Genomic DNA, 27,259 nt, shown 5'->3' on the forward strand with positions numbered 1-27,259 from the left:
TTTAACACTGATCTTAAGAGTGGCTCATTAACCTCACCCAGCAACACTTGCCTTGAAGAGTGATCAGTGACAGGGAACTGGCTGTGTCAGAGCACAGTGCTGTGATACAAACAGTTATTCTCATGAACCATTCTTCTCTTTTATAGGCAAAACTTAGGCTTGTGGCTTATTTCACATGGGGCTTATACCTAATTTTTAACCATTTTCCCTTTTCCTCTCTTTTCCCTGGCAACCAGAATAACCCAATACCCTTCCTTTTGAACTTCTCTGTTCCTTTATCTATGCAAAGTGACAGAGCACTGCCCTTATGGAGAGAAGATGCAGACTGGGACTGAGCTGAATTTCAGCTTTTATTTTTCAGCTCTCTTTTTTCTTCTCTTGGCAACCTGCTGCTTTCCATTCCACTGAAAGCAATCTATGCCCATTTCTGAGGAAAAGGCTTGGAAATTGCATTTGTTATTTTATGTAATGTGAACTCCATTTAAAATACACAGTTTATCATATACTCAGGATTTAGCATGTAGTGTTTAGGATTTATTAGGTGGTCATGTGGCAGTGGCTATTTTACGTGACAGTATCATGCAGGAAGTCTAAGGGAGAGGCTTGTGTTTGTCTTACCTGAAGCATGTTATCTTCAAAGTGAAGATTTGGTGGCCGTACACTCCCCTTATTGATTGTGGTGCTCTGTTTTATGAGTGTCCTTTTCAAATGTCTTAGTACTAAGGTCTGAACTGAGTTTGAATTGACTTCTGAAGGTTGTGGAACCTTTTCCACATTAAATTAGTGCTGTGCATCTCTTGGCTGCCAGGTTGCTATTAAAGCTCTCTTGTAATCAGTTGTGTGCCCCTGTGTATTTATTCCTCACCTCTACCTGCACTGCCCTGCATCTACTGGGACCTGCCTTCCCATTTAGTCCATTCCTGCTGCCCTGTGGGTGCAGGGAGGAGCCAAGCCAGGTGAATGCTTTGTGCCTTTTGATAGATTTATTGGGCTGTGTAATCTGAGATGCACATGGTACTTATGATACTGCACAGAAGAGTTTGTGCAGCTTGGGTCTCATCCCCCCTGACCTTCTCCCATAGTCACATGCAAATGTGTGCACATTTACCATTTACCTGATAATGAGTGCTAATACATTTCTGAAAGAGAGAAAGCTCTTGATTAAACAGTCATCAAAATCTGTACCAAAAGCTGGTCATACCTCAATCAGTGCTTTGGTATTGGCATGCTAATCAGTTATTCTTTATATCCATTTATCTGTTTTCTGCCATGCAACAGATATACTGCACTTTTATTTTTAGTAGAGGGCTCACTGGGTACACATATTGGAACAAATAAAAAAATAAAGAATGCATGACTCTAAAGTCATGTTCTTTAATTTTCCCTTGATCTGAACAAAACCAGGTTGTCAGTAAGGTTTAGGTTAAATGCTGCAAGAAAGACCATATTTAATGTACATAATGCTTTCATTCAAACTGAGAAGTGGGGGGAAAATCAAACAATAACAGCTGTTCTGAGTTATGAACACACATCCTGCTCTTTTTTATGTACTTTTAAGGAAAAGTGGCAAATGTCTGTGCAATGAAACTCAAACTCCTGTTGTTATAGATTGTCCTCTTCTGAACAGATATTTTTGAATGTTTATTTCAGAATCCTTCTCTTTGTAGCAGTTCTTGCAAAAAAGATTGCTTGGAGGTCTGACACATTCATTTGTACAACTAGTTAATGTTGTATTTGAGCACGTTTGACAGAATTTTTGGAACTAATGACCTACTTATTCATAGAGTTGGGTAGGTGATTTATCACAGTGTTTAATGAGTGGTTTGCCATGGAGTGCTTTCTGTTGACAGAATGGCTACACGCCACTGCACATAGCTGCCAAGAAAAACCAGATGGACATAGCCACCACACTGCTGGAATATGGTGCTGATCCCAACGCTGTCACCAGACAGGGCATCGCCCCTGTGCACCTCGCCTCCCAGGACGGCCACGTGGACATGGTGTCCTTGCTCCTTTCTAGAAATGCTAATGTAAATCTCAGCAACAAGGTGAGTGTTCCCCCTGCCTGGTGCCCAGGCAATGAACAAGCATGGTGAGGAGAAGGATGGGGGCCTGCAATTAGATTCCACCCACTGTGGTTCTGCACATGTTGAAAGCCACTGCAGGTGTCTGAATGCACATCATCATTTCTTCTAGCCAAGAGAGCAGCGTGCCATGTCACATTAAATGAACTGTGTTTTGTAGTACCCAAGTTTCAGTGATAGCACATGCTGCAGTGGAACTTCCTAATCCATCTCCCTTCCTTCCACGTTATGCTAGTCTGCCAAAACATGCCCAGAGAGAAAACATCATCCACCCCACGGTGGTTACTGGGCCTGTTATTTATGAGCCTCTAGGTATATGCCTGCCCATTTAATGGCAGCATTTGTCAGTTGTTACATGTGTAATTGTAACACTTGTCATATTTTCATAACTTTTTGTAACATTTTTAACGCTATAATATCTTGTAGCAAAGAAGTGACATATACCAACAAATGGTAACAATTATTGCCATCTAATGGTAACAGATACCTTGTTAAGGGAAGCTGACTTTTTAAAATGGGATAATAACAGCAAGTTTGAGATTTTGTTCATTAATATCAGTGATTCTTCCTCCCCAGAGGGGGTTGCTTAGAGCGCAGTGACTTTTGGTGTAATTTCTCCTGGGGGCAGGAAAGGAAAGTTAATAGATTTTAGTTTCTGTAGCTATGAATTTATAGGCTATTAAGTCTGCTCTATAGCAATGTTTCTAGCAAATGTGCAGCCTTAATTCTTTAAATGCTCCACTAGACATCATTATTTGATATTGTCAAGTGAAGTTTCAGTAGGGATTTATGTGGCTAGAGCAGAGAGGCAATAGAAAAATTTTTCATGGAAAATGTTTCCCGTTCTCAGCAGGTAGAAAGATTCAGTGTCCTCTGAGGCAGTGGTTGGTGCTGCACAGGACTGCTGTGTTCTCCTGCTCCTGACTTTACAATTTGGTTACTTTTGGGTCCTCGTTGAGAAAGCTTCTCTTGCAGATGTGGTTGGTTTGTTTTTTTTTCTCAAGTCTCAGTCAAGTGTGTGGGGTCGTGCAGTGCAGGATGGACTTTGTATCACCCCAGGGAACTTCACCATGTGCATATTCTGCATCCCATTGGCTATCATGGGTTTGCTGCTGAGGCTAATACAGAGAGCATGATTGAAGCTGCTGGGCACTTTGATTCAGTCCCACCAGAGGTTAATTACCTGCAACATCCTTCAATCTGTTACTGTTCAGTTGTAATCTCTAGTTTCTCATTATACTGATAACGCCACCTTTTGAAAATAGTTCACCTTGTACTCTCTCAGGAATGCATGCTTCCTCAGAGCTCAGCACCTACATTTTAAGCCAAATGTTTATAGCACAGACTTTTGAGTTTTGCAATGGGAATAAAAAGAGCATTTATTTCTTGAGTATCCACAGAATGGTTGGGAGCTGCATACCCAGAGCTCCAGTGTGGGCACTGTGCACTTATTAAATGTTTTTAGAAGGTTTGGCCCACGATATCCAGGCTCCATTAGGTAATTTATAGTTGGTTACTGTTATATATTTGTGCAGTGACCCACCTAAGCTGTGCTGTTACCAGGATTGCATATTTGAGGAAAGTACAATGGGACACTCAGAATAACTGCCTTTGGTAGGGAATGCACTGTGGACATGGATTTGGGTTCAAGGGTAAGAAACTTAGCCAGTGTTTCTGCCTGATGTGCCAACTGCTGCCACCTGCTCTTCTGTCCTTGACACTAAAGGCAGTAGGAACAGGAGGAGAGAAAACAAACTGAGATTTACAAGTAAAGGATATTCTTTCTCATTCCTAAAAACATCTCCTCGGCAGATGCTCTCTTCCACCTGTTTTATCTGAGGCCTTTTATGTGACAGAAAGTTTTCCGAGGTTTTAAGGGGGTTTAGATCTCAAGTTTTAGATAAGAAAAATAATAAGATATAAAAAAGAAGTGTCAGTACGTGTGAACTAGCAGGTCTGTATCCTCCCTGAGCAGAGAGAAATAGACCTGATCTCAGAGAAATGCAGTTTTATCTTTTGTGTTTATGACTGAAAATGATCAAGTAAAGGAGTAAGGATAAATCAAGTAAAGGTAAGGATAAATCTGAGTGAATGTAAATTCTAGAAAACTTGCAGAAGTGTAAACAATGATTCAATATTGATTTTAAAGTGTCGTTCTAAGGAAGTTAATTAGGAGCTAAAAAATTACTATGTGACTTTTTCTTAAAGTGCTCCAATTTGCTATCCCACACACAACACTGCTTGAACAAATGTTCACTGTGTAAAACAAACATCATCTTCCTGGCTTTTGAGTTGTGCTTCCTTGCAGATCGACAGTGTGATTAGGAAGCACCTTACACAGTGAGAGTGGAATGTATAACTTCTTTAAATTCAGTAGGATGTTTTGAGTCTCGCTGATGCCTGAATTTGCACTTTAGTATTCATATGCCTCCTCTGAAGATTTGTTGCTTCTAATTTACAGAGTGGACTGACGCCACTCCACCTGGCTGCTCAAGAGGACAGGGTCAATGTAGCAGAGGTTCTTGTCAACCAAGGAGCTGCTGTTGATTCACAGACAAAGGTACAAACACTGCTGTCAGCATGAAATATTTCCTTTCAGGGAAGTATGAGCCTGGAGACTGGACTGGTAATTGATTTCAGGGTGAAACTAAAATCACAGCAGAGAAACATTCCTTGTAATAAATGATTGTAGAATACATTCTGAAAACTGAAGAGATGTAAATCTAAATGTTTAATGTTAAGTTCAGTCTTTGAGTAGTAAGCTTATTTCTTGCCAAATATTTAGATCAATATAGATTTAGATTGTGTCCTACTGTTGTGCTTCACTGAAGGTAAGTGGGATTGCTCTGGGTTTTTTTGGTTAAGGAAACTTTTACAAAATCTTGAGCTCTCTCTATAGAGTCATATAATCTTGTACCATAAGCATAATCTCATCTGCTTTTGGTATTTTTTACATGTTTCACGTTGCTTTCCATCCAGCTGATGGTAGAAACAAAACACAGGAGAACCCTTACTTAAAACATCTACTTACAGCAAGAGAAACTATGCCAATGCAATGTAGACATTCCAGGCTATTAAGGTTTAAATACTTTTCCTCATGGCTTAAGAGACTTCATGAAACTTTAAGAAACTTCATGAAACTTTATGGAAGTAGTTTCCCCTGAGCTGATGCTAAACAGCCATCCATAGACATGATTCTGCAAGTAAAGCTATTGTTCATTTTTAGAGATCATCCCCTTTTCCTATAGCTTGGCTCAGCATCCATGGCTGGGTACCTCTGAATTTCTAAGCTGCTTCGTTTTGCAAAGCATAGCAGTGAGGGAACTATTTCATCATACTGGTACATTCTAGGGAACTGGCTTTTTCTGTTGTCCCAAGTTCAGACTGGGCCATTGTTCTCCTGTTGGTAAACAGGGAACTGTTAGCTTGTCAGTAATTTTGCTCTAGTCTACCTTCAAAAAAATGTTAGAGGTGAAACATTTAACTCTTCAGGGCAAATCTGAAATTCTTTATCACTGTTATTTAATATGAAGTACATATATGCAATTGTGGTCTGTTTCAAATTTAGTTGCCTAAAAAGAGTTTTGCCTGAAGTTAATATTTAGACTCCTAAATAAGATACGTGGATTTCCAAGGTGCTTGGGGATGGCTTTTGAGACCCTCAGGGATGACACCTCCCACTTCACTGTATTGCTTTTTAATATTGATGGCCTGGAGTAAATTCAAGAGCCTTTGTCGAAATGGCTTTATGCTCACTAATGGTGTACAGTGCTCAGAATTTAATGATAATGATCTCAGTGTTGATTATACTTACATTCCTCGTGCATTGTCTAGATCTTGGGGTCGTTCCTTTAGCTGGGCAAGAAATTAGTTGAGATCAAATATTTCAACTGTAGCTGATCAAATCAGCTAAATGAACCAAGTCTCTCAAGCTGACCTGCACCCTTTGTGCAGAGCAGTAGCTTTCACAGCTCTCTGCTAGGTGTATGCCATAAGTTGAGTGCTGTGCTTGCATCCCAGAAATGTCCAGGTGTGTCAGACTGTCCAGCAGTGTTATCATTCTATCATCACACTGACAGCTCTGAAAGGGCTGAGTCCATCATCATGGTCTGGCTGCAGCTCAGCTGATTATAATCTGTGGCAGAGGAAAAAGTCATTGTCATGGGATTTTTCTACAGTATAATTCCAACTGTACCAGCTACTATGTCAATAATATTATCCTGACATAAAACTGAAATGGTTCTGCTGAAATCCCAGGACTTCTCCAGCCTTTTACTTTTGTAACATATCCTCAGCCTGTATTTTAAAGATGAATCAGTCGGGGTTCTTATCAGCCAGGTCACTCAGCAGCACACGAGATCTGCCCTGGTTCATTCTGTGCACTGGTTCCTCAGATGCATGTAGTTGCCTTCCTGGAGATAGTTTCTACCTGGTTTTGGTTTCTGTAGCAAGACATTGCAGAACCTGTTCTTTTAACTGGTCAAAGCTGACCCACCTCATAGCCCATAAATTTGCAGGGTGTTTGCCTTTCTCCCTCTCTGCAGCACTGTTCTCTGCCCCACAAATAGTAAGCAGTCTAAGGAGGCATTTACATTTGACAGGTGCAGGCAGTCACGTGTTCCCTTTGCCTGCTCTCCAGTGTCCAAATAGGATCCCATTCTGGACTGCAGTGGCCTTTTAGTCACATTAGCATGGTGGAAACCTCTGAGATACTGTCACAGCTGAGAGGCAGGGTGTGTTTCGTGGGTCTCAGGGCTGGCCTGGCGCAGTTGCAGAAGCTCTGTACTGAACTTTATGCCTGGCAGGGTGGGATGGGATGAAGCAGGCACACAGCAGAGACACAGAAAAGAGACTTCAGTTTATCATTCAGAGATCTTCTCTGTATGGAGCTGATTTTCTTAATTGCATCTCTGAAAATTGAACTAGTCACTAGGCGTAGCAGGGGGGAAAATGCAGTCATATTTGACTGTGTGCAGCATCAATCCTGTCCATCAGTAATAGTCATATAATTTTAAAGAAGTCAACAGTAAATCCCTTGTTGTTCATCCTCATTCCTCAGTTATATATGTAACTGGTGTGAGTTAAGAATAGTTTCCCAGTACACATTTGCCTCCATGGGACTGCTCTGTAGTTGTCAGGAAGTGGGGCAGGGGCTCATAAGTCAGGCAAAGTCAAGTTGTATTTAAGCAGGACTCCTTTGGCATGTAAGAAATGATCTGTCTGGGAAAACATGCATTATTAATCCTGTAGGCTTCTGTGGTGAGGAACACCCACACCAGCTTGTCCTCCTGCCTACCATACTCTTCTTGAGTTCCTAAGGAAGGAACTGACAAGCTCTGAACTTCTACAATAAAGGAAAAATGTTATGTTGTAAGAACTACCATGCCTTGACCTCATGCTCTGTGCAGGTGAAGTTCAGATGATTGGCTTGTACAATAGCAGCTCCGTAGTTACAAGCTCTCTTGTTTAGATGGATTAACTGTTCCATGGGAATAAAAGGTCTCTGCGTGCTGCCTCTAAAACCAGAGGCATTGGGGGACAAGATAAGCAACAGCTGAGTTGGCTCCAGAAGCGCTGTTGCTATGCTTGCATGTTTGCACGATACTGTCCAGCATGTCCAGTTCAGATTCATTCCTTTGGACATACAGAAGCAGAGATGTGTCATCCGTGCCTTAAAAGTCAGTGAAGCTGCACAGTTCAGAGTGACATTATACTGGGGATCTCTGCTACCAGCAGTGTCACCACTAACCTGTCTTCTTCCCTCCATTTCACATCGATGTGCTTTTCTTAACTCAATAATTGTGGTCTAGATGACTATTCAGTGGTCTTTGTTGTTATTGTTGTTGCTTTTTTCTTTGTTTAGTTTCTCTCCTTATCATATTTCTCATTTCCCCAGGATAAGTAAGCACAGGTTTAATGTCACTCCAGCACAGTATCTGTCAATAGGGGGAGAACACTTCATATCATTCAACTTAATATCAGCAGGTCATTGAACTCCTGAGTAGGGACCAATGAGCTATCATCTTCCTGCTCTGGTACATGTTCTTTAGTCATCATTTATATATAACTTACACTCCCGTGAAAACGTGTAGAGTTTGCAGTTCTGACACATGGGAGTTCTTACCCCTGCTCAGATTCTGAGGGCTGCACACACTGTTGGAGTTTTTCAGGTGGTTAAAGGAGAAGATGGGTCAGAAACACATTTTGTACCTTGAAGCAGTAGCAGGGAAGAAAAAAACTCCAGTATTACAGAAAATTACTTGTACAGGGGATTAGTCCGTATGATTAAGATCAATTCTTAAAACTTATGAGCATTTTCAAAATTGCCCTTAGACTTGAACAATTGCAACTGTGGTTCTCTCTTGGGGTGGTTTCCCTCCCAAGAAATTTTTTTCCTGAGCTTTGTTGTAGAAAAGGTCATGAAAGGAAGAATAGCTGCTGGTTTTGAAGTCCATTTATTAATGGTGTTATGGGATCCTTCTGGTTCTGCTGCATCAATTAACTAAATAGCCTCAAATCCCAGAGCTGCAGGAGTCTTAAGTCAATGCTGAAAAGTAAACAACACTGCTTTAGCAGGCCAGAACTAGTGCTTTGAGAGAACATAAGGCTGCTCCTACCACTTGAAAATGAGATTTTGTTATGCAGTTTTATGTGACGCCTGCTCCTACAGTTTTAAGCTCGGCCATGTTAGACCGAGCTCCAGTTGATAACCCACAGAAAATACCTTATCTTAACATGCAAGAGTGGTGGAAATGTAGCAACATTAAAATACACTTCAGATGGTGAAGTTTCAGAGCTGCTTAAAAACCCTTCACATTTAGAAAGCTTTAAAAATTCAATTTAGTGATCACGGACGGCTTAAAATGTTAGTGTCCTGCAGCAAAGGCTTTTAACTATTCTGACATTATGTTTATGTGTCTGATTTTAAGTATGTTAAAGACTTTTTGATGCTGAAAATGTGTTATGCAACATTGTCCTTAACACAAGGAATGCTCGTCCCTACACAATAATATTGGGAGTTAAAAACCAGTCTGAAGCCAGGGCTGCAAGCAGATATTCCTTCTCTGGTGGTCATATTGAGTGTAAAAGCTGCACTGGTACATGTGATGTTGCTTTTGTTTCAGGGCTTTTGTGCTGGCAGTTGGCATGAGTAAATATTGTTTCATGGCTCAGCAGGTCTCCACATGTCATTTTTCAGCTGTTTATCCCATTGGATAATGTAATTGTAGGATACAGCATTACCATGATGGACTGGCAAAGGAAGACTGGTGAGAGAAAAGTGTTGGTTCAGTCAAGGATGAAGAGCAGGATCTGGAGCTTTGATTTCAGTGCAGGTCATTTTAGTGAAACAGTTGCTGCACTTGGTGTTGGGCCTGCCCCGGGGGAACTGATGGTCTCACAGTCCCTGGCTGATGACTGTCTGGAAAACAAATCCAGTATTAAACTGTCTTTTGTTCTTAAAACTCTGGTTTTGGTAGGAGATAATGGTGGCTGAGAGGTCGTGATGTTCTTTTGCAGGTTGAGCTGGGCTTTTTATTTCAGATTTATTCAGGTCTGCCTGCTTTGTTCTGACAGGAGCCCCATACCAGCCTGAGTGCTACAATGGTTCATAACAGCAGTCCAATTTTTCCATTGGATTATCTAATTTTCAGATGCAGAAAGAGATAGGAAGGAGGCAGGGAGGGAAGGGCTATTGAGAAAAATCTCTTTCATACAGAATGAACACAGATACAGATATCTTCAGTAATATCTTCATGGTGCATTCTCTCTCTCTCCTTGTCTCTTTGTATGTGCTCAGTTGTTATCAAGGCATTTCTGTGGAAATTTCCAGCCTAATAATGTGCAATAATGAACCTTTGCAAGGTACTGCAACGTGTTAGACCCTGATTCAGCAAAGCAGGGAAGTGTGTATGTACACATAGGTTTGCCCATTTCATTCAATCAAGGCTTTGTGATCTGTGGATCTAAAGCAATTTCTAGCCCTATAAACAATAATACTGTAGCTTCATTGTCTGCCATTTATGGGAGAAAAACAAAAACACAGCAGCTTGAGAGTCAGCATGACTAGAAAGATGCAGTAATTCAAGCTGTTAAGATTTATGGTTATTGCCAGTGGAGGATATTAAAGTAATTCACTGAATTCACTGACATGATATACAACAAGGCTTGTGATAATTTCCCTCAAAAATAAAAACTGAAGGGCAAGAGAATAAGGGATGCTTTGCATTTGTGTGTTCCATTAGAAATGAAAAGCTCAGTATTTCTGATTTTATGTTTTCTTGGCACTTAGTCTGGTGGGTTTTGATAAGCCCTTCCCAGCTGCTAACTCCCATGTTGCTGCTCATTCTTCAAAACAGCCACGAGCAGCACAGCAGCTGAGTGCCAGAAGGTGATGTGTGTTAGAGCTGTGTTAAACAAAAGCCCTGATTTTCTTGGAAGTCACTTTTTTAATGTTAGGATGCCTACAGAATCCCTTGGTGCTTTGCCAGTAATTAGAACTAAACTTTAACTGCTGTGCAGAAATGGTGAGGGTTTTGTTGGGGGGTTTTTTTTGGTGGCGTTTTTGTTATTGTTGTTTTGTTTGTTTGATTGTGGGTTTTTTTGTGTTACTGATATCTTTTGAAGCAAAATATTTTAGCCTCCTGGGCACCTTTCTATAGAGGATGAAAGTAGCAAGCTCAAGTAGCCCTAAGAATTGCTACTTTTATTGTTGATTTAATTGTGTAATTGGAGAATATGCCAGTTGGAGCGTTTCAGAAAAGTTACCAGAATACCTGACTTCCATGGGGATGTTGGGATATAAATGTTACACCTTCCTGAGCTAGAAACAGTTGAGTGCAGGAATCTGTACTGTAGCTGAGAAGCAAAGGATATCCTTTCCAGGTTTCAGGCACTGAAAGGGAGTTTTGCTAACTGCTTTTCTTTTGACCAATGCCTTCACTACAAACGCTGCTGACTATGAACATGAAAGATGTCCTGTGGTGTCTGATGAGGTCCAACGTGCCCAGTGAGACGTGTCCCACCCTGTCAGATCTCTATCACTCTGCTGTCAGTGACGTTGTGGTGTGTTAGCCACTGCCTCATCAAATATGACACGAGACAACCACAGGGTATGGCAAACTTGAAAGAAAGCTCCCAGGCCTCTCCAAGGACTTCAGGCAGGAAGCTGGTGTTTTGCCACCAGGCTGGCAGGTGCCCACGTGGCTACTTGGGACACTCATGATGCCTGTAGCAGAGAAGCTGCCTTTCAGTGCACACACCTCCAGCTGCCACACTCGACCAGGCACCAGCACCGAGAGCTTCAGAGGAAGACTCCTTCAGCTTCAGCTCTGGGACACCAAGGAAGGATGGCAGGAAGAATAATGACCCTGGAAATGTCATGATTTCTACCACGGATTTGAGGGGAAAGAGGAAAGGTTTTCATTTAGTCTCTGATTTAAACAGCAGGCTGGTCAGGAGCAACAAAGAGCATCAGTAATTGCTCCTCCAGCCATTTGTGAAGGTACCACCTGTAAGTCTCTGTATGTATCATTTGTAGAAGGAAGCTGTTGTTGCACTGCAGTAAATATTGGGGGTTTGACAGCTCCTTCTTCAGTATTCAGAGTATTCAGTGTTACAGGCTGGAGAGGAGCCTTTGCAGATCACTTCAAAGGGGAAGTTGAGATCAGCTGGTCTTGGCTCTCTGATATGCTCCAGATTTTAATGTTTTAGGGTTATTAGCAGGAGACTCCCAGCAGGTGGTCTCCTTGACTTTGGATTTCATCTCCACAGTTGGTTTTATGCTGTCTGATTTTTTTCTTTTTTTTTTGACCTTGCTAGTCATGTTAAGAGAACTGTATTTTCAAGGGGGGTAATGGAATTGAGATCTTGTAGGAGGTTTCATGGCTTTTTTTTTTTTAACTGTTTTGATAACTTGGCCATCTTTTAATACAAGTTTATCTTTGGGCCATGTAGAAGCAGAGGCTGTAGAAGCTGTGTTTGAGGTACATGAGTTCAGCATTCTGCTGAAGACTAAAGACTCTGGGCAGCTCAGGGAGCCCTGTCAGACTCAGACATCAGGCACTGCTGGGAACAGGAAGCTATTAGGTCAATCCTAAACTAACAGTAGCTGTAAGATGAGGTCCCAGAGTTCAGTTCATGATGATTTCATTTTAACTAGTGCTCAGGCTCTTACCATTGTGTGCAACTATTCTGCAGGAAAAGCTCCTTGTAGTCATTTGGCATCTGATCCAACGTTCATGTAAGTCAGCAGAAAGTTTCATTCTGCTGATGCCAATGGAATTTTGATTCAGTGCTGTTTCTGGCACTGATTAACTCATCCTGGTTGTCAAACCTAGTAGTTGCTTTAGATGGCAAAGGGTATATAATAATTGGAAAAAAACTACACACCCTAATTTAAAGTAACTGTCACAGCTACCATCTCCTGGTACGTGTGAATACAACTGAAATTAAGTAACCTTGTGCAAAGTAGTAACAGAGGCAAAGTGACATGAAAAAATTGGTGTGTTTAAACCCATGGACACTTGAGACTTCCCTTTAGTGGAAATAGTTCACATTTGAGGTTTTCTCTTTCTTTCTTTCTTTCTTTCTTCTGAGCAGCTATGACTTCACGGTTTGAACATGTGGTGTAGTGCTGGCTTCTGAATCCCAGGCTGACTCTGGACTTGTCTCCTCAGTGCTTTTGACCAAGTTGCCTAAGCTAACCACACCTCACTGGCTTGGATGTAAAAATGAGGGATGACAGGCTGAAGATTTTAACTCTCTCTGTGCCTCTGCCTCTTGGCACTAGCTTTTTCTTTTCAGAACAGGAAAGCAAAAGCTTTTTTTCACCTTTAAACTGTGGAGCAGCAGGAGCCTGGTCAGTACAACACCAGCCTGTTTTTCAGTGTTTCTACCCACAAGGTTGGCCTTTGGATCTAGTTCCACATTGTTCAATCCCACATAGTGTATTTTCCTTCTGGCTAGTTTGAGCTCTACCAGCAGCCAAGACATGCAGCATGGCCATGTGTCCCCATATATATTCTAACTGACCTTTCTGCCACTGAAGTTAATAAGCTCAGACAGCCTCAGACCTTCCTCTTTCCCCCAAAGCAGAATTCTTTTACATTAACAGGAGTGCATAGTTGCAGTGCATTTTACCATGTGTTTAGTGTATTAGTGTTCCTCATATCCTATATAATTTGTCAGTCTAGAAATTGATTTTTCCATAGAAACTGGTAATGGAGCATGGGACCAACTGCACTGGAAGTCCCACAGAGTATCAAAAGGACATGTTACACTGGCAGTGTAGTTTCAGCCTACTTGCAAAATGGGGAAGCCCCACAGGAACAGTGGCTAAGGACCCTTCTGGCATCTCAGAGCCCATCAAGTGGGCCTATGAAACCTGACCTTTAGAGGGGAAAGGAACCCCGATAACTCACCTCAAGAGAGAGAGAAGCCCATTGATCCCTCTCTGTGAGCCAGGCAAAGCATCTGCTGGAAAGCCATCAAGCTCCTATTGTGAGTGGGGGGGAAGATTTGGGGAAAAGTAGCCTTTCTCCATGCCATGGAGAAAAGTAGCAAGTTCCCATTTAAAGGTAGCTGTTCCATGAACTGTGTGTTAGGGAATGTTTTGATTGTCTGGAGCTTAATAGTGGTGATGACAGGGTTGAGTGTTTATGCATAAGAATCAGGGGGAAGGCCAACAAGGCAGATATCCTGGTGGGAGTCTGATATAGACCACCCAACCAGGATGAAGAGGCAGATAAAACATCCTGTGAGCAGCTGGGAGAAGTCTCACAATCGCTGGCCCTTGTTCTCATGGGAGACTTCAACTCCACAGATGTCTGCTGGAAGTGCAGCACAGCAGAGAGGGAACAGTTTAGGAGGTTCCTGGAGTGTGTGGAAGAGAACTTCCTGACCCAGCTGGTGAGGGAGCCAATCAGGGAAGGCTCCTTCTGGATCTGTGTTTGTCAACAGAGAAAGACTGGGGGGTGATGTGATGGTTGGAGTTTGTCTTGGGCACAGCAATCACAAAATGATAGTTTTTGGTTCTTGGAGAAGGAGAGGGGTCAGCACAACTGCCACATTGGCCCTCTGAAGGGCAGACTTCAACCAGTTTAGGAGACTGGTTGAGAGAGTCTCTTGGGAGTCAGTCCTGAAGGGCACAGGAGTACAGGAAGGCTGGACATTCTTCAAGAAGAAAATCTTTAAGGTGCAGGAGCAGGCCATCCCTGTGTGCCAAAAGATGAACTAGCAGGGAAGAAGACTGGCCTGTCTGAACTGAAGTAAAAAAAAGGGGGGGAGAGTTTATGACCTTTGGAAGAATGGGCAGGCCACTCAGGATGACTACAAGGGTGTTGTGAGGTTATGCAGGGCAAAAATGAGAAGGGCCAAAGTCCAACTAGAACTTTATCTTACTCCTTATGTAAAAGACAGTAAAAAAATATCTCTATAAATAGCAACAAAAGAAGGGCTAAGGAAAATCTGCACCTTTTATTGAATGTGGGCAAAACATAGTGAGAAAGGATGAGGAAAAGGCTAAGGTACTTACTGCCTTCTTCGCCTCAGTCAGTAAGACCAGTTGTTCTCTGGGTACTCAGCCTCCTAAACTGGAAGAGAAGGATGGGGAGCAGAACGAAGCTCCCATAATCCAAGGGGAAATGATCATCAACCTCCTACAGCACTCAGACACACACAAGTCTGTTGGGCCAGATGAGATTCACCCAAGAGTACTGAGAGAGCTGGTGGAACCACTCAATGAACACTTGAATTGACATTCATGAGAAGCGTGCTTTTTTCCAAGGCTAGAGGATTTTTCACATAAGCCAAAGGGAAAAAAAAAAGCTTAACAGGATTTTTCCTATTTCATGTCTGCTCGGTTGTTTTTTTTTTTTGTTAGGGCACGTGTGGGATATTCACATTTACTAACTGCTGATGTTCATTCTAGATGGGATACACTCCTTTGCACGTTGGCTGCCACTACGGAAACATAAAAATTGTTAACTTCCTTCTGCAACATTCTGCAAAAGTCAATGCCAAAACGAAGGTGAGTGTCCCACCTCTGCCTCGCTCGCTCTGTGAGGGGCTGCCTGTGTGCTGTGCCCCCACTGCAGCCTTTCCTTTTCCCTTTCTGTGCCTGCAGAACGGGTACACGCCGCTGCACCAGGCAGCGCAGCAGGGGCACACCCACATCATCAACGTCCTGCTCCAGCACGGCGCGGCGCCCAACGAGCTCACTGTGGTAAGTGCAGGGGGGCTCACAGGGGCCACTCTCCCCTCGCTCTCCTCATGTGTGTTTGAGCAAGGGAAATGTGGGAAAGAAAAAGTGCGTGTGGTGGGAGAGGAAAAGAGCAGAGGAAGCCTATTCCAGTCGCCCCCGCATCCTCTGTGCCATCATCTCTTCCAGAATTAGAACAGCAAACATCTGGAAATCTCTTCATTTTCATCCCATTTCTGCAAAGAGTTAAAAACTTAGTTTTATATCCTACTACCCAAAAATATATTCATTTCGGGGGGCCTCTAGTGGTCTAGTGGTTAGGGTGCAGCACTCTCACCGCTGCAACCCGGGTTCGATTCCCGGCCCCCCGGGCAGATGGAGCTCGTTAGCCCTGTGAGGCAATCCATCTAAGAGAAGGTCACTCTAAACAAACCTACGTCCTGAGAACCTCACTGCCACTGTCCAAGCTTGCTCGGCCCCGGCAGATGAACCTCAGGATTAAAGGGTGGGCTCAGTTCAGCGCACGCTGGGTCTCACCTAAAAAATCCACTGCGCAGGCTCGAAGGGTCAATGACCTTTCCCAAATCTTCGCTCGCGAAGACTGGCCATTATTATTATATTCATTTCAATCACCAACGTGCAAACTTTCATTTTTCTTTTATTTACATTCTTCTACTGTTAGTTAGCAGGTTCTACCCTTTTCCTTGCTAACATTCAACTTTTGTTATAAATGTTTCAATTGCTAGAATGGAAACACTGCCCTCGCCATTGCTAAGCGACTTGGCTACATTTCAGTTGTTGACACATTGAAGGTGGTGACAGAAGAGACCATGACTACAATTGTAAGTACAACTTAGCTCAGTAGTGAATGGAAGAATTTTTCCAAAGCCAGGGTATTCAGCTTTGTTTAGTTACACGACTGCTGAGATTCCAGTCATCTATTTCCTTTTAGCAGTATAAAGTATGTATTAAATCAAATATGAGCCATATATTTTTAAAGTAATAGACACTATGAGGATGAATACAGAAAGAGTGCCAACTGAGCAGGAAATGGACATTGTAAAGGACTGGTCATAACTGCAATGTTTCTTCACAGGTCTTGTTGTTTAGGGAACAAGTTTGTAGTTGAAAAGACATTTCTACAAGACTTGTGTAAATAGAAGCTGCTGCTGCCTTTTGAGAGCATTTCCCAAGGGATGATGGCTTGTATTTGGCCTAAGAGAACCTATTCCACTATAAAAAGTGGTTGGGATTTACTTAAAAGCACCTCATTCCATAGTTTCTGGCATCTTCCACAAGCTGGTGAAAGGCTGTCTTCTGCAAGAAGCCACAGTCAGCCCCTGCATCCCCAAATATCCATTCCCTCACATGCCATGAACTCCAGCTTGTCCGTCGTGCCTCTCAGGAAGTGTTACCCAGGACACACTGAAGGGACTATGAATGGTCAAATATTACCTGCTGTCAGAAAAATTCACAGAATCCAAAATATTTCTCAGAAAGATCTTTTGTTCACTGATGTTTTGCCAAGTTGCTCTTTTAAGAGAAGAGTTTTGTGAGGTGAGGTACCTCCATGCACTACCAGCATAATAAAGCCCAAACTGTGTCTGAAGGACATAAGTTCAGAACATTGGCTCCAAATTTGCTTTTTCCTTTCTGCAACTATTTTTTTTCTGACTTTAGAAAAAAAGATAAATATGCACATGCATGTATTTTTAGGCATATGGGAGATGGAAAACAATTATTGTGTGCGTTTCATGTTTTGTCATCAGCCATTTGTGTGGTCTGTCTGTGCAAGCAGGTGGTTGCAACATGATGAGCATTTGGGATGACAGGAGGATTTTAGTTCTATTACTGCATGTACCTTTTCTTCCTGTGATTTTTCTAGTTGTGGTCTATAATTAAGTAGTTTACAGAAAATCCACCACATAGAAGACAAATTTCAGAACAATAAAATATGCCAGAAAATAAACATGATTATTTTTTTTCTTTATTTCTCTCTACGTTTTCTCAAGAACATATTTCTCTCTAGAAAGATTCCAGAACAGTTTTCCACAACCTGATAAATTTGATGGAGAATATTATACAGGACGGCAAAACTCAAGTGGTTGCCTAGCATACAGTTAGGTAGCTGCAGGAAAAGTAAACCCACACCTTTATGCTAAGAAATCCCAATATCACAAAGTTCTTCTTAGCTTGTAAAATCAAGAAGCTGGAAGAGTTTGTTCTGCATTTGATGCAGAACAATAATCATTTATGTTCTGTAGATGAAGTGTAGAGAGATGATGGGTCAGGCTGTGAATTGTGCCAGAGGAAATTGCTGAAAGGCCTGTACAACCCCTGATACCCACCCTCCAGAGAAACCCAGAAATAACTTCCATTAAAATCACAATATGCTGCTTATCAGTGTGTAATTTTGAGTCTTTGGAAGTCTAGACATGAAATCTGATTTACAACTTAGGGTCTTAAAAACTTCAGTTTGACTGCTGAGACTTATATTTTGAGGCTCCCAAAACAACACCCAAAGCTGAATGTAATGAAACCAGGGATGAACATAAGTAATTTTGCTACAATTAAAAAAAAAGTCCTGTGATTTTGCTAGTTTAACAGCAATGTGCTAAAAAGCTTTGTAAGTAATTCCCACAAAATGAATTCTGTGAGGCTTTTTCTAAGTTTTGTAATGTTTGAGCATGCAGGGGCTCTTCTGCCTGTACCAAGTGATGTCAGTAGCCCAAGAAACATGAAATGCTGAATAAGTATTCATAAAGCCAGAGAAAAAGTGAAATCTTTTAAAATACATGAAGATGGGAAGGCTGTTTTGCCCTCCTGAATTTGTTAATGATTTCTTATTTGTATATGAAGGATGAGAAGCTGATTAAAAAAAAAAAAAAAAAACCCCAAAAAAAAGGGAAGGGAATTAAGGGGGGAAGGGAATTTGGTTGGGGTTGGTTTTTTGGTTTGGTTTGGTTGGTTTTCTTTTTAATCCCACTGCACTCCTTGAATGGTAACTCTGCAGGGTCTCTTGTGGGACCTAAAACTTTACCAGTGCTTGTTGTGCTGTAGCTCAGCTGGAAAGTAAAATGTGCATGTGTATATCATTCATGTGATATAGGTATTCTAGGAACAGATTTCAGGCATTCATAACATTTTTTTTCTGCCTTTTTTTTTTTTTTTTATATATTGGTCTTTGAATCTGTAACAATATAAACATTGGGATGAAAATCATCCAACCACTTCTGAGTGTCTTTCATGCACAAATCCCTTAAGGGATATCATTTAGCCTGCATGTGGTTACAATTGTTCTCATTTGTGGGAAAAACACACAATTCATGCTGAGGCACCTCTGAAAAAAATTCACAGAGATTCAGCCTGCTCCCAAACTGCAGAATTCTTCTAATGTCAAAGGACAAATACTTCCCTCAGAAATTTTAGTTTTAATAGAGATTACATATTCCTGCTCAAGATTTAGATGACTACTTAAAGAGTTCTGATTAAACCCCTTAACATGAAACTCTTTTCAGTATATTTGATTCTTCTTTTGATGTAATTTTTTGGGACTTCAGCTCATACTTTTTCTGCTATGAAAATATGAACACAGTTTAAAAAACAAATATAATATTGCCTATTTCTCTATCTTTTTAAATGTATAGTTCAATTAAAAAGTATCGTTAAAAAGGAAAATTAATAAGAAGCTATAAAGTCTTTTTTTGCTAACTGCAGTTAAAAATATGTCCTACTTGGCACTTAATTTTTAAAATAACTTAAAATAATAGAATTTTAAGAAAAATTATACCTGTACCCTGAAATGCCTTTTTTTTCTTTTACAGACTGTTACAGAAAAGCACAAGTTGAATGTACCTGAAACCATGAATGAAGTTCTGGATATGTCTGATGATGAAGGTATTAAAAATGTTAAGAAAAATTTATTCAGTCTTTTGTTGTTATAAGAAATATCCATTTAAAAAACAAAACAAAACAAACAATACACAGTATTAGTTGAATATGGTCATTGCACATTTGTTATTGTTTTGATTGTTTTGTTGACACATTGATAGTCTATGCTTTTATTTAATTATTTTGTTTATTTAAATCATGCAGTTCGTAAAGCCAATGCCCCTGAAATACTCAGTGATGCTGAATATTTGTCAGATGTTGAAGAAGGTATTTGTGCGTTTTTGTATTGCACTGATATTTAACTTAAGCTTCTTCCTTCTATTTCATCTGTCTGAAAATTAATCCTTTCAGATAATTTTCTTATTATCCAACTAACAATAACTTCTGCTTTACAATTAAGAATGCTTTCAAAAATTCTTTGAGCTATTACTGATAATCATCTAACTTTTTCTGAATTTCTTACCATTTTTAAATCAAATTATCTTCACTTTCCTGGAATAATCATTTTGCTGCTGCTTCTATAAAGTTAACTGAATTTTAACTGGACATGAATTACTGGACAAAAGGGTCAAATATCAAAACACTTCAGAAGAAAAATAGTGAAAGCAAATGGCAGAAAAGATTAAGTTGTTGTTTTTTAATTCTGATGCAAATTCAGCTCTGAAATGGTTGATTTACATTGATAGGGGACCCTTGACCCAGAAAGAAGTATTTTCAGGGGTGTTTATGTTTGGTTTTGTTTTGGTTGTTTGGTTATTTTCTTTTAAATAATTTTTTGGTCCTGACATTCAGTAAAAACACATCAGATGACTTTTGCTCTGGATTAAGGGGGTGCTGCATTGGACTCACCTGTAGGTGTTTGTTAGTACTAAGTAAAGTACCTTGTAGCTGAAATGGTGCCTGTATCATCCTGCACATGAAATCTGTGTGTGACAATGAACCCCTCTGTTTGCAGTGCCCCTAAACAAGCTCCTGAGCTGTAGGCACCAACAGCCTGCCTGACCCAGCTCCCTCCTGTGTGCTGGGCAGCTCTGACATGGTTTCAGTGGTCCCCAAGTATTTAAAACTCCTTTGGCAACTTCTTCCCTGCCCTCTACCAACACCTCCTGTTAGGTCAGCCCTCCCCCTGGGCTGGATGTGCAGAAGTCTGTGCAAATTTCCTAAGGAACTGCAGGTTTCCAGAGGCCACGGTGGGAGTTCCCAGGTGACAGGTCAGAAACAGGGAGGTCTTGAGTTGCTGAAGAGGACAACAGTGTCCTGAAGGTATTCTTGTGAGTTCTGATTCACTTGCTTTAGAGCTGCAGGTTTTTCTTTTCTGTGAGGAAAACAAATGACTGTGTTCAATTTTCTTGTGCTTCTTTAGTCAGTCTCTCTTTCTTCATCCCTATTGATGTAGTTACTTTTAATTTTTATAGCACTGAAGCAGCAAGGTGTAAAAGATATTCAACTAAGTTCTTTGTGTGCAGCTCTTGTTTAATTCATGCACTGAGGCTTTTGGTTTGTTCTCCATCTGTCATTGTGTTCCCATTGCTGCAGTTCCAAATGGGTGGTGTTCCTACTGGACACCTGTGTTTTCCAAATAGCTCTCTTAGGCTATTGTCGTGCTCAAAATACTGTATTGTTTTAACTGACAGGAGCATTGATGCATAGTAGTGTTAGCTAACAGAGCAGTAACTATTGCTGTGTCCCACTGCACAGCATGCAGTGAAGTACAGATGAGAAACACCCCTATATGGAATCTGAGTGTTGGAACCAAAGAAGCAATTGTGTCTTTTAATGTACAGGATCATTTTTAAGGCCAAATCTGTGGAAGGTTTTTCTAGTCACTAGCTCTTAGTTTAACAAAAACCAAACGAAACCAACAATTAAAAATGCAGGCAGTACAATTGATTCCGTGCCTAGAGACTGTATTCTGCACCCATGTTGTTGTTAGGGTTGAGGGTGTGTATATATAAACAGTCCTGCAATGCATCCTTGTGTCTAAACTGGAGAGACATGGATTTGATGGACTGACAGCTCTGTGGATAAGGAATTGGCTGGATGGTGGCACTCAGAGTTGAGGCTGAAGGCTCAGTGTCCGAGTGGAGACCAGTGACAAGTGCGGTTCCTCAGGGGTCAGTAATGGGACCGGTGCCATTTAACATCTCTGTTGGTGACATGGACAGTGGGATCAGTGCACCCTCACCAAGCTGTGTGGTGTGGTTGACATGCTGGAGGGAAGGGATGCCATCCAGAGGGACCTGGACAGGCCTGAGAGGGGAGACTGTGCAGACCTCATGAAATTCAACAAGGCCAAGTGCAAGGTCCTGCTAGATCAGGGAAATCCCAAGCACAGATACGGGCTGGGAGGAGAAGGGATTGAGAGCAGCCCTGAGGAGAAGGACTTGAGGGTGTTGATCAATGAGAAGCTCAACATGACCCCAGCAATGTGCACTTGCAGCACAGAAACAGATGTGTCCCAGGCTGCATCAAAAGCAGTGTGGGCAGCAGGTCGAGGGAGGGGATTCTGCCCCTCTACTCTGCTCTCATGAGACCCCACCTGGAGTTCTGTGTCCAGCTCTGGGTTCCCAGTGTGAGAAGGACATGGACTATCAGAGCAAGTCCAGAGGAGGCCACAAAGATGATCACCTTTCCTGTGAAACCAGGCTGAGAGAGTTGAGGTTATTTATCCTGGAGAAGAGAAGGTTCCAGACAGACCTTAGAACACCTTCCAGTACCTAAACAGGACAAACAAGAAAGCTGGAGAGGGACTTTTTACATGGGCATGTAGTGACAGGAGAAGGGGGAATGTCTTTAAGCTGAACAGGGTGGGTTTAGATTCTATATTAGGAAGAAGTTCTTCACTATGAGGGTGGTGAGGCACTAGAACAGGTTTCCCAGCAAAACTGTGGACTGCCTGTTCCTGGAAGTGTTCAAGGTTTGGATGGGGCTTTGAGCAACCCGGTCTAGTGGAAGGTGTCTGTGTCCATGGCGGTGGAGTTGGAAGGAGATGATCTTTAAGACCTCTTCCAATCCAGGCCGTTCTATGATGTTGTGATAAGAGGGTCTTTTTCAAACTTAACAGGTATTTTATTAATCTGTGCTGAAGCATTCCAGTGTGCAAGGCATGTGAGGAATTACAGGCTTTGAGGTGATAACCTGTCCCTTTCCTGACTTGTGTATCTGTAAAGACAATACAGTGATGCCCATCCCCACAACTCCTCAGTGGTGATGGGGTATTTATACACAGTGCATCCACTTACACCAGTCAGAATAAATATGTTCAAGATGGTAAGGCACTCTGACAAATGTCATAGCCAGGGAGCTGATTTCCAAGTGAGAGAAAGGCACGAATTTAGCAAACAAATCTAAGCTTTCCCTCGCTTGGCCAGTGTTCATGTCATCAGCCAAAATGCTTCAGTGAGAGAAACTTGCTGAATGGCTTCTCAATTTGCCACAACCCTCAAGGTTTCTCTCCTAAGAGAAACTGATGACTTGGAAAGTAGAGGCTCAGAGACAAATGTCAGGAATATAATGTCCTTGTATTTTATGTCTTGCTGTGCTCGCTAAATAAGTATTTACATGGGAATTGTGTAATTTATCCTCCCTGCTGAGGACAGTTTGGTTTGCAGTCAAATCTTTCATTCTTTTTCCTAGATGACTCTGGCAAATCTGCCCAAATGAGGTTAAGTGTTGGGAAACTGCTACACCACAAAAAAGAAATGGTGTTTTTTTTGAAATATGTGAACATGATTTTGGGGGGAGCGAGGGGGGAAATGAAGGCTCATCTTCATATATAGCAGAAAGTTTGTAGAAGAACATAGAGCAATTCCGATGCACACCAAACATGTGCTATGCTTTTTTTGTTAGAGATAGCAAATAAAAAAAAATGTGAAAGCCAAGACTGGAAGAACTGGGCCTTTCCTCTTACCATCTCCAGATGTGAGCTCACACCCTGTGCAGCTGGGAGCCCCAGTGGTGTGCCTGTGGCCACGGGGCTGGTGGGGAGCCAGGGATCAGCCATGCTAAAGCACAGCTCCAGTTGTCTGTGGGAGGCCTGGAAGGGATCCCTTCCTCTGCAGTGCTTGCTCAGCCTCTTAGCGTCCCTCTGAGTGGCTGCAGGAGCTTTAATCTCCTGGAGGAAGCTGGAGCCCTGCTGTGACTGCCACAACCCAGAGATGAGTTCTGTCACAACAGCCCTCCCTAAAGCTGCCACTGCTGTCTCAGAGGCAAAGGGACAGCAAGCAATGGAAGCTGATGCATAGAGAAGTGAGACTGTGTGAGCAGTGAAGGGCAAAACCAATCCAATCCATAAACCCGATTAGGTATTGAGAATTTAGACAGTCAATAGCAAGAAACAGTTATTGTTGAGCTTTTAATTTTTGTGATTTGGTCTGCAGTAGATAACAAACTTCTGGGTGTAAATCAGGACACTGTTTTAAACCTGTTTAATGGAGATTCTTCTCTCAGTAGGAATAAGTATCATGCTAATCAGTTCCCTGGAAGATTAGACAGATGTCCTAACAGAACATGAATGCACACTGCCTGATCCCTGAGTAGGTGCTAAAATACAGCAATTTAAATGCCTTTAAGACAGGTCAGGACATCTCCATGTATGAAAATCTGTTATTGGTCGTTTTAGGAGGGGTTGATTTATTATGTTTTTAAGCTTGGAGTTTTCAGAGTTTCTTTGGCTCCATAAAATTTCACAGGTTCATAAAAGTTTCTGTGGTTTAGTACTGGCTTTTCTCCACACTTCTGTGAAACCAAAACCTTGGCTACAACTTGAAGCCTCCTCCTCTTTTGTCATCAGACAGCTCTGGACAGACTGTGATGAGGGAGTGGCAAAAGCTTCAGGTACCTTTAGCAGAGCCAATGACAACCGTCCATTTGGATCCCAGGCTATGATTAAATATTGTTTGGTACTTTTCCCAAGCCACATGATGCCTTCTCTCTCCTGCCAGAGAGCCTGTATTTCTCGCTGGCCTCTAAAAGAACACCTGCCCTGCACTCCTGCAACTCCCAGGTATAGGAGACATACTGACAGACCAGAAAAATAGGGAAAACTTGGGATGAGAAAGGTGATGAGAGGTTCTTGGAGAGAAAAGAGTAAAGAGAATAGAACTCTCTATCCCAGAAAATAAAAACAAACTGCATGAGGGATAGGCTAGATTATAAAAAGTAATGGGTGGCATAGTGAGCAGTAATCCTTGCTAACTCTCCAGAAGTCTGAGAAGAGCGGGCATCAGGGAAACCAGCAAGAGGCAGGTCAAGCTTAAAAGGGCTGCTCCTCCTGCAACAGGTAGACTTTTATGACTCCTTGCACAGGTCCATGGTGCAGCGAACACAAGAAGTTTACCTAAGTTCAAAGTGTAACTGGAAGAATTTAAAAAAGGGAAAAAAGAAAAAAAGCTGTTCATGATTATACAAACCTCTTTCAGGTTTAGAAAATGTGTGCTCAAATCAGTGCAATCTAGAAAAAAAATGTCCCAAAGGACTTCCAATGGTTTATATTCCTATATTCTTCTATGAAGTGTGGCTGCTGTCACAGACAGTGTACATTAGAACTGCTGGGCCCTTGCTTTGACCTACTGCCACTATTCTTTCCTGGATTTTGAGCTGTTTCCTATACTTGTGATAGCTGTGTTTGCCCACTGTTAGCAGGAACATGATCTTTCTTCAACATGTAATGTATTACGAAGGGAAGGATGGCAATTGCAGCAAAGCAGTGCAGTGTCCTTTGCCTCACTGTCGGGCATTTCTCTATCATTCGTGTTCAGAGATGAGTTTTGTCTTCACTTTTCCGTGGGACCTCTCTCTGCAGCAACACCGTGTGCTGTGAGCAAACACTGTGCTCACTGTTACCTGAAGCACAGAGGATTTAGGCTGTGGCACCTAATTAAACAGAGTGGGATTGCTGAAACGTGCACCACCCACTTTGCTCCTGCCTCCCACGATCACAAAACAATGTCTGGAATTCTTTGAAATTACCACTCCTAGATGCAGTTTTTCCTTTGATGAGAGCATTTCATCAGAGTAATCCTGCTCTGGCTGGATTAGCTGCAGAGCGGGATAACACCTAATTTATTTTGCACCTCAGCTGCAATATTTCTTTTTTTACCATTCTCCACCTTGCCTTTGACAAACGACGTTCCTAAAGAAAATGCCACCTCTCTTCCTTACAGTGGTGCAGCGCTTGTCCTCAGGTGCTGTTAGGGCAGAAGTTCCCAAACTTACTGGATCAGCTCGTAGTTGCTTAAAGTTGCCCAGATCTCCCTCCCTGGGCCACCTCCTCGCCTCCCAGGCTTCAGTCCGTTTTCCTCAAGCTCCTGAGTTTTCCCGCTGGAGACAAGCACCCCGCACAGGAGGGCGGGCAGGGAGGGATGGTCTCACGCCGCTGGCACCCCGGGGCAGGGGAGAGGCCGGGGGTGGGCGCGGGGGAGGCGCCGGCCCCGGGCCGGGGGGGCGGGCGGAGGCAGCGCCCTTCCCGCAGCCCCGCGCTCCCTCGCTCAGCCCCGGCATCAAGTTACAGAAAAACTACACCCTCGCAGCACCCCTATTTACATACAAATAACTGGAGTGCCTGCATTTATGTCACCATTCAAGAGGCTTGCCAAGGGAGGCTGTAATCCAATCAGCAGAAGGTTTAAAGGGATGTCTGCAGAGTGATTAAAAGGGGATTTTTGTTGTTTGGTTGGTTTTTTTTTTAACTGTAGTCATTATTTTTAATTTTGTTTCATATTTGCAAAGGACTTTTAATCTGAGTTGAGAGGACAAAGATGCACATGTCCTAAAATACATGCGAAGAGATCAAGATGTTAAGAAGATCTCAGTTGTTGTGTGGAAAGCGAATATGACCCACAGGGATTAGTTTGCTTGTGCTGGTTTGGAGATTAAGTCTAAATCACTGCTTAAGGACTAATAGGACTAATAGGAATTCTTGGAAACACCAGGGAAAAAAAATCTTATAGACCAGACTGGTGAAAATGGCTTTCCAAAACAGTAAGACTTTTTTAAAGTTTCACTTGATGTATGATGTTTCTGTTTCGGGTTTTTGAATGCTTTTTGGGTATTACGAACATTTTAGCTTTTAAACTGTTACTTAAAATACGGGTTGTTGCTGGGCTGGAGGAGAAAGTTGGTCTGTTTGTTTGCCGTTTGCAAAGCAGTAGCTGAAGGGGTATTTTTAGACTTGATTGTTAGTTTAAAACCAGAGCTCGCCTGTGGTTTCCTGAGTTTAGTGAATGGAAACCAGTCTAAACTCCTTGAATGAAAGCGGGAAACGGGAGTCTGGGGTTGGGAGTCACTTACCTTCGGGAATGCGCTGTTAAACTTCTCTGTTGTGCAACTTTTACACACCTAAAACGCGTTCACAACAAAGGAGGAGAGTGAATGTCGGCAAGCAGTGAGTTTACAGGGAGCGTTCGCTCCTCTGTGCTGTTGAGGGAACAGGGGGGTAAAAAAAAAAAATCCAGCAACCGCAAAAGGCATATTTTGGACTTGCTCTGTCAACGCAGGAATGTAGGTTTGCATGATGTAATGGCATGCAAATGCTCCCCGCCGGGCAGCTGCTCCGTTAACCCTTTGCGGCGCCTGCCCGCCTCTGCCAACATTTAACTTCCCTTCCTCTTGTTTTTTTCTAAACCGACTAACGATCTCTTTCCCTGGGGATGGATGGCCGCGTCCCATATGCTCCCGGCGGTTCCAGACGGGGTCCCGCCCGCCCGGGGGCTCGGCCGGGGCTCCGCGGGCCTGGCTTTGTTCTGCGCCGCGGGGATGGGGATGGGGATGGGCCGCATCGCCCTCGCCCTCCCCGGCTGCTGCCGGGGCGGAGAACGGGCTGCAGGAAGCACTGAGCTTCAGAAAATCAACCTGGGAGCGGGAAGAGGTTCTTAAAAAAAAATCAAAAAAAAAAGAAAAAAAAACCAAACAAAAAAACAACAACCAAACTAATCAAAAAATGCTAGTGACGAAAATCCCTTTCTTCCATTCAAACTTAACAAAAGTTACTGAGAAATACCCAAGGTGGGAGGCGGGCCTCTTTTTTCACTCAGCCTCTATTCAAGCTTGCTGCACTTTTCCGTACTGGTGGGCTAACAGGCTGTCT

At 42.4% G+C, this 27,259-nt stretch overlaps 1 protein-coding gene across 10 annotated transcripts in view; it reads left to right on the top strand.

Moving 5' to 3' along the window:
• Nucleotides 1-27,259, top strand: part of ANK3 (ankyrin 3, node of Ranvier (ankyrin G)) — a 362,370-nt gene that overhangs the window by 260,300 nt on the left and 74,811 nt on the right. For 9 of the 10 annotated variants that reach the window (XM_017825985.1, XM_017825988.1, XM_017825992.1 and 6 more), the window contains 7 exons: nucleotides 1,851-2,048; nucleotides 4,546-4,644; nucleotides 15,013-15,111; nucleotides 15,208-15,306; nucleotides 16,029-16,124; nucleotides 19,107-19,179; nucleotides 19,378-19,440. In XM_017825985.1, the coding sequence (XP_017681474.1) occupies nucleotides 1,851-2,048; nucleotides 4,546-4,644; nucleotides 15,013-15,111; nucleotides 15,208-15,306; nucleotides 16,029-16,124; nucleotides 19,107-19,179; nucleotides 19,378-19,440 (727 nt within the window). The remainder of the gene's footprint in view (nucleotides 1-1,850; nucleotides 2,049-4,545; nucleotides 4,645-15,012; nucleotides 15,112-15,207; nucleotides 15,307-16,028; nucleotides 16,125-19,106; nucleotides 19,180-19,377; nucleotides 19,441-27,259) is intronic. The other variant, XM_017825993.1, reaches the window with a different exon arrangement.

The sequence above is a fragment of the Lepidothrix coronata genome, unplaced genomic scaffold (assembly GCF_001604755.1).
Source record: "Lepidothrix coronata isolate B3197 unplaced genomic scaffold, Lepidothrix_coronata-1.0 Scaffold124, whole genome shotgun sequence".
In the NCBI taxonomy this organism is placed as follows: domain Eukaryota; kingdom Metazoa; phylum Chordata; class Aves; order Passeriformes; family Pipridae; genus Lepidothrix; species Lepidothrix coronata.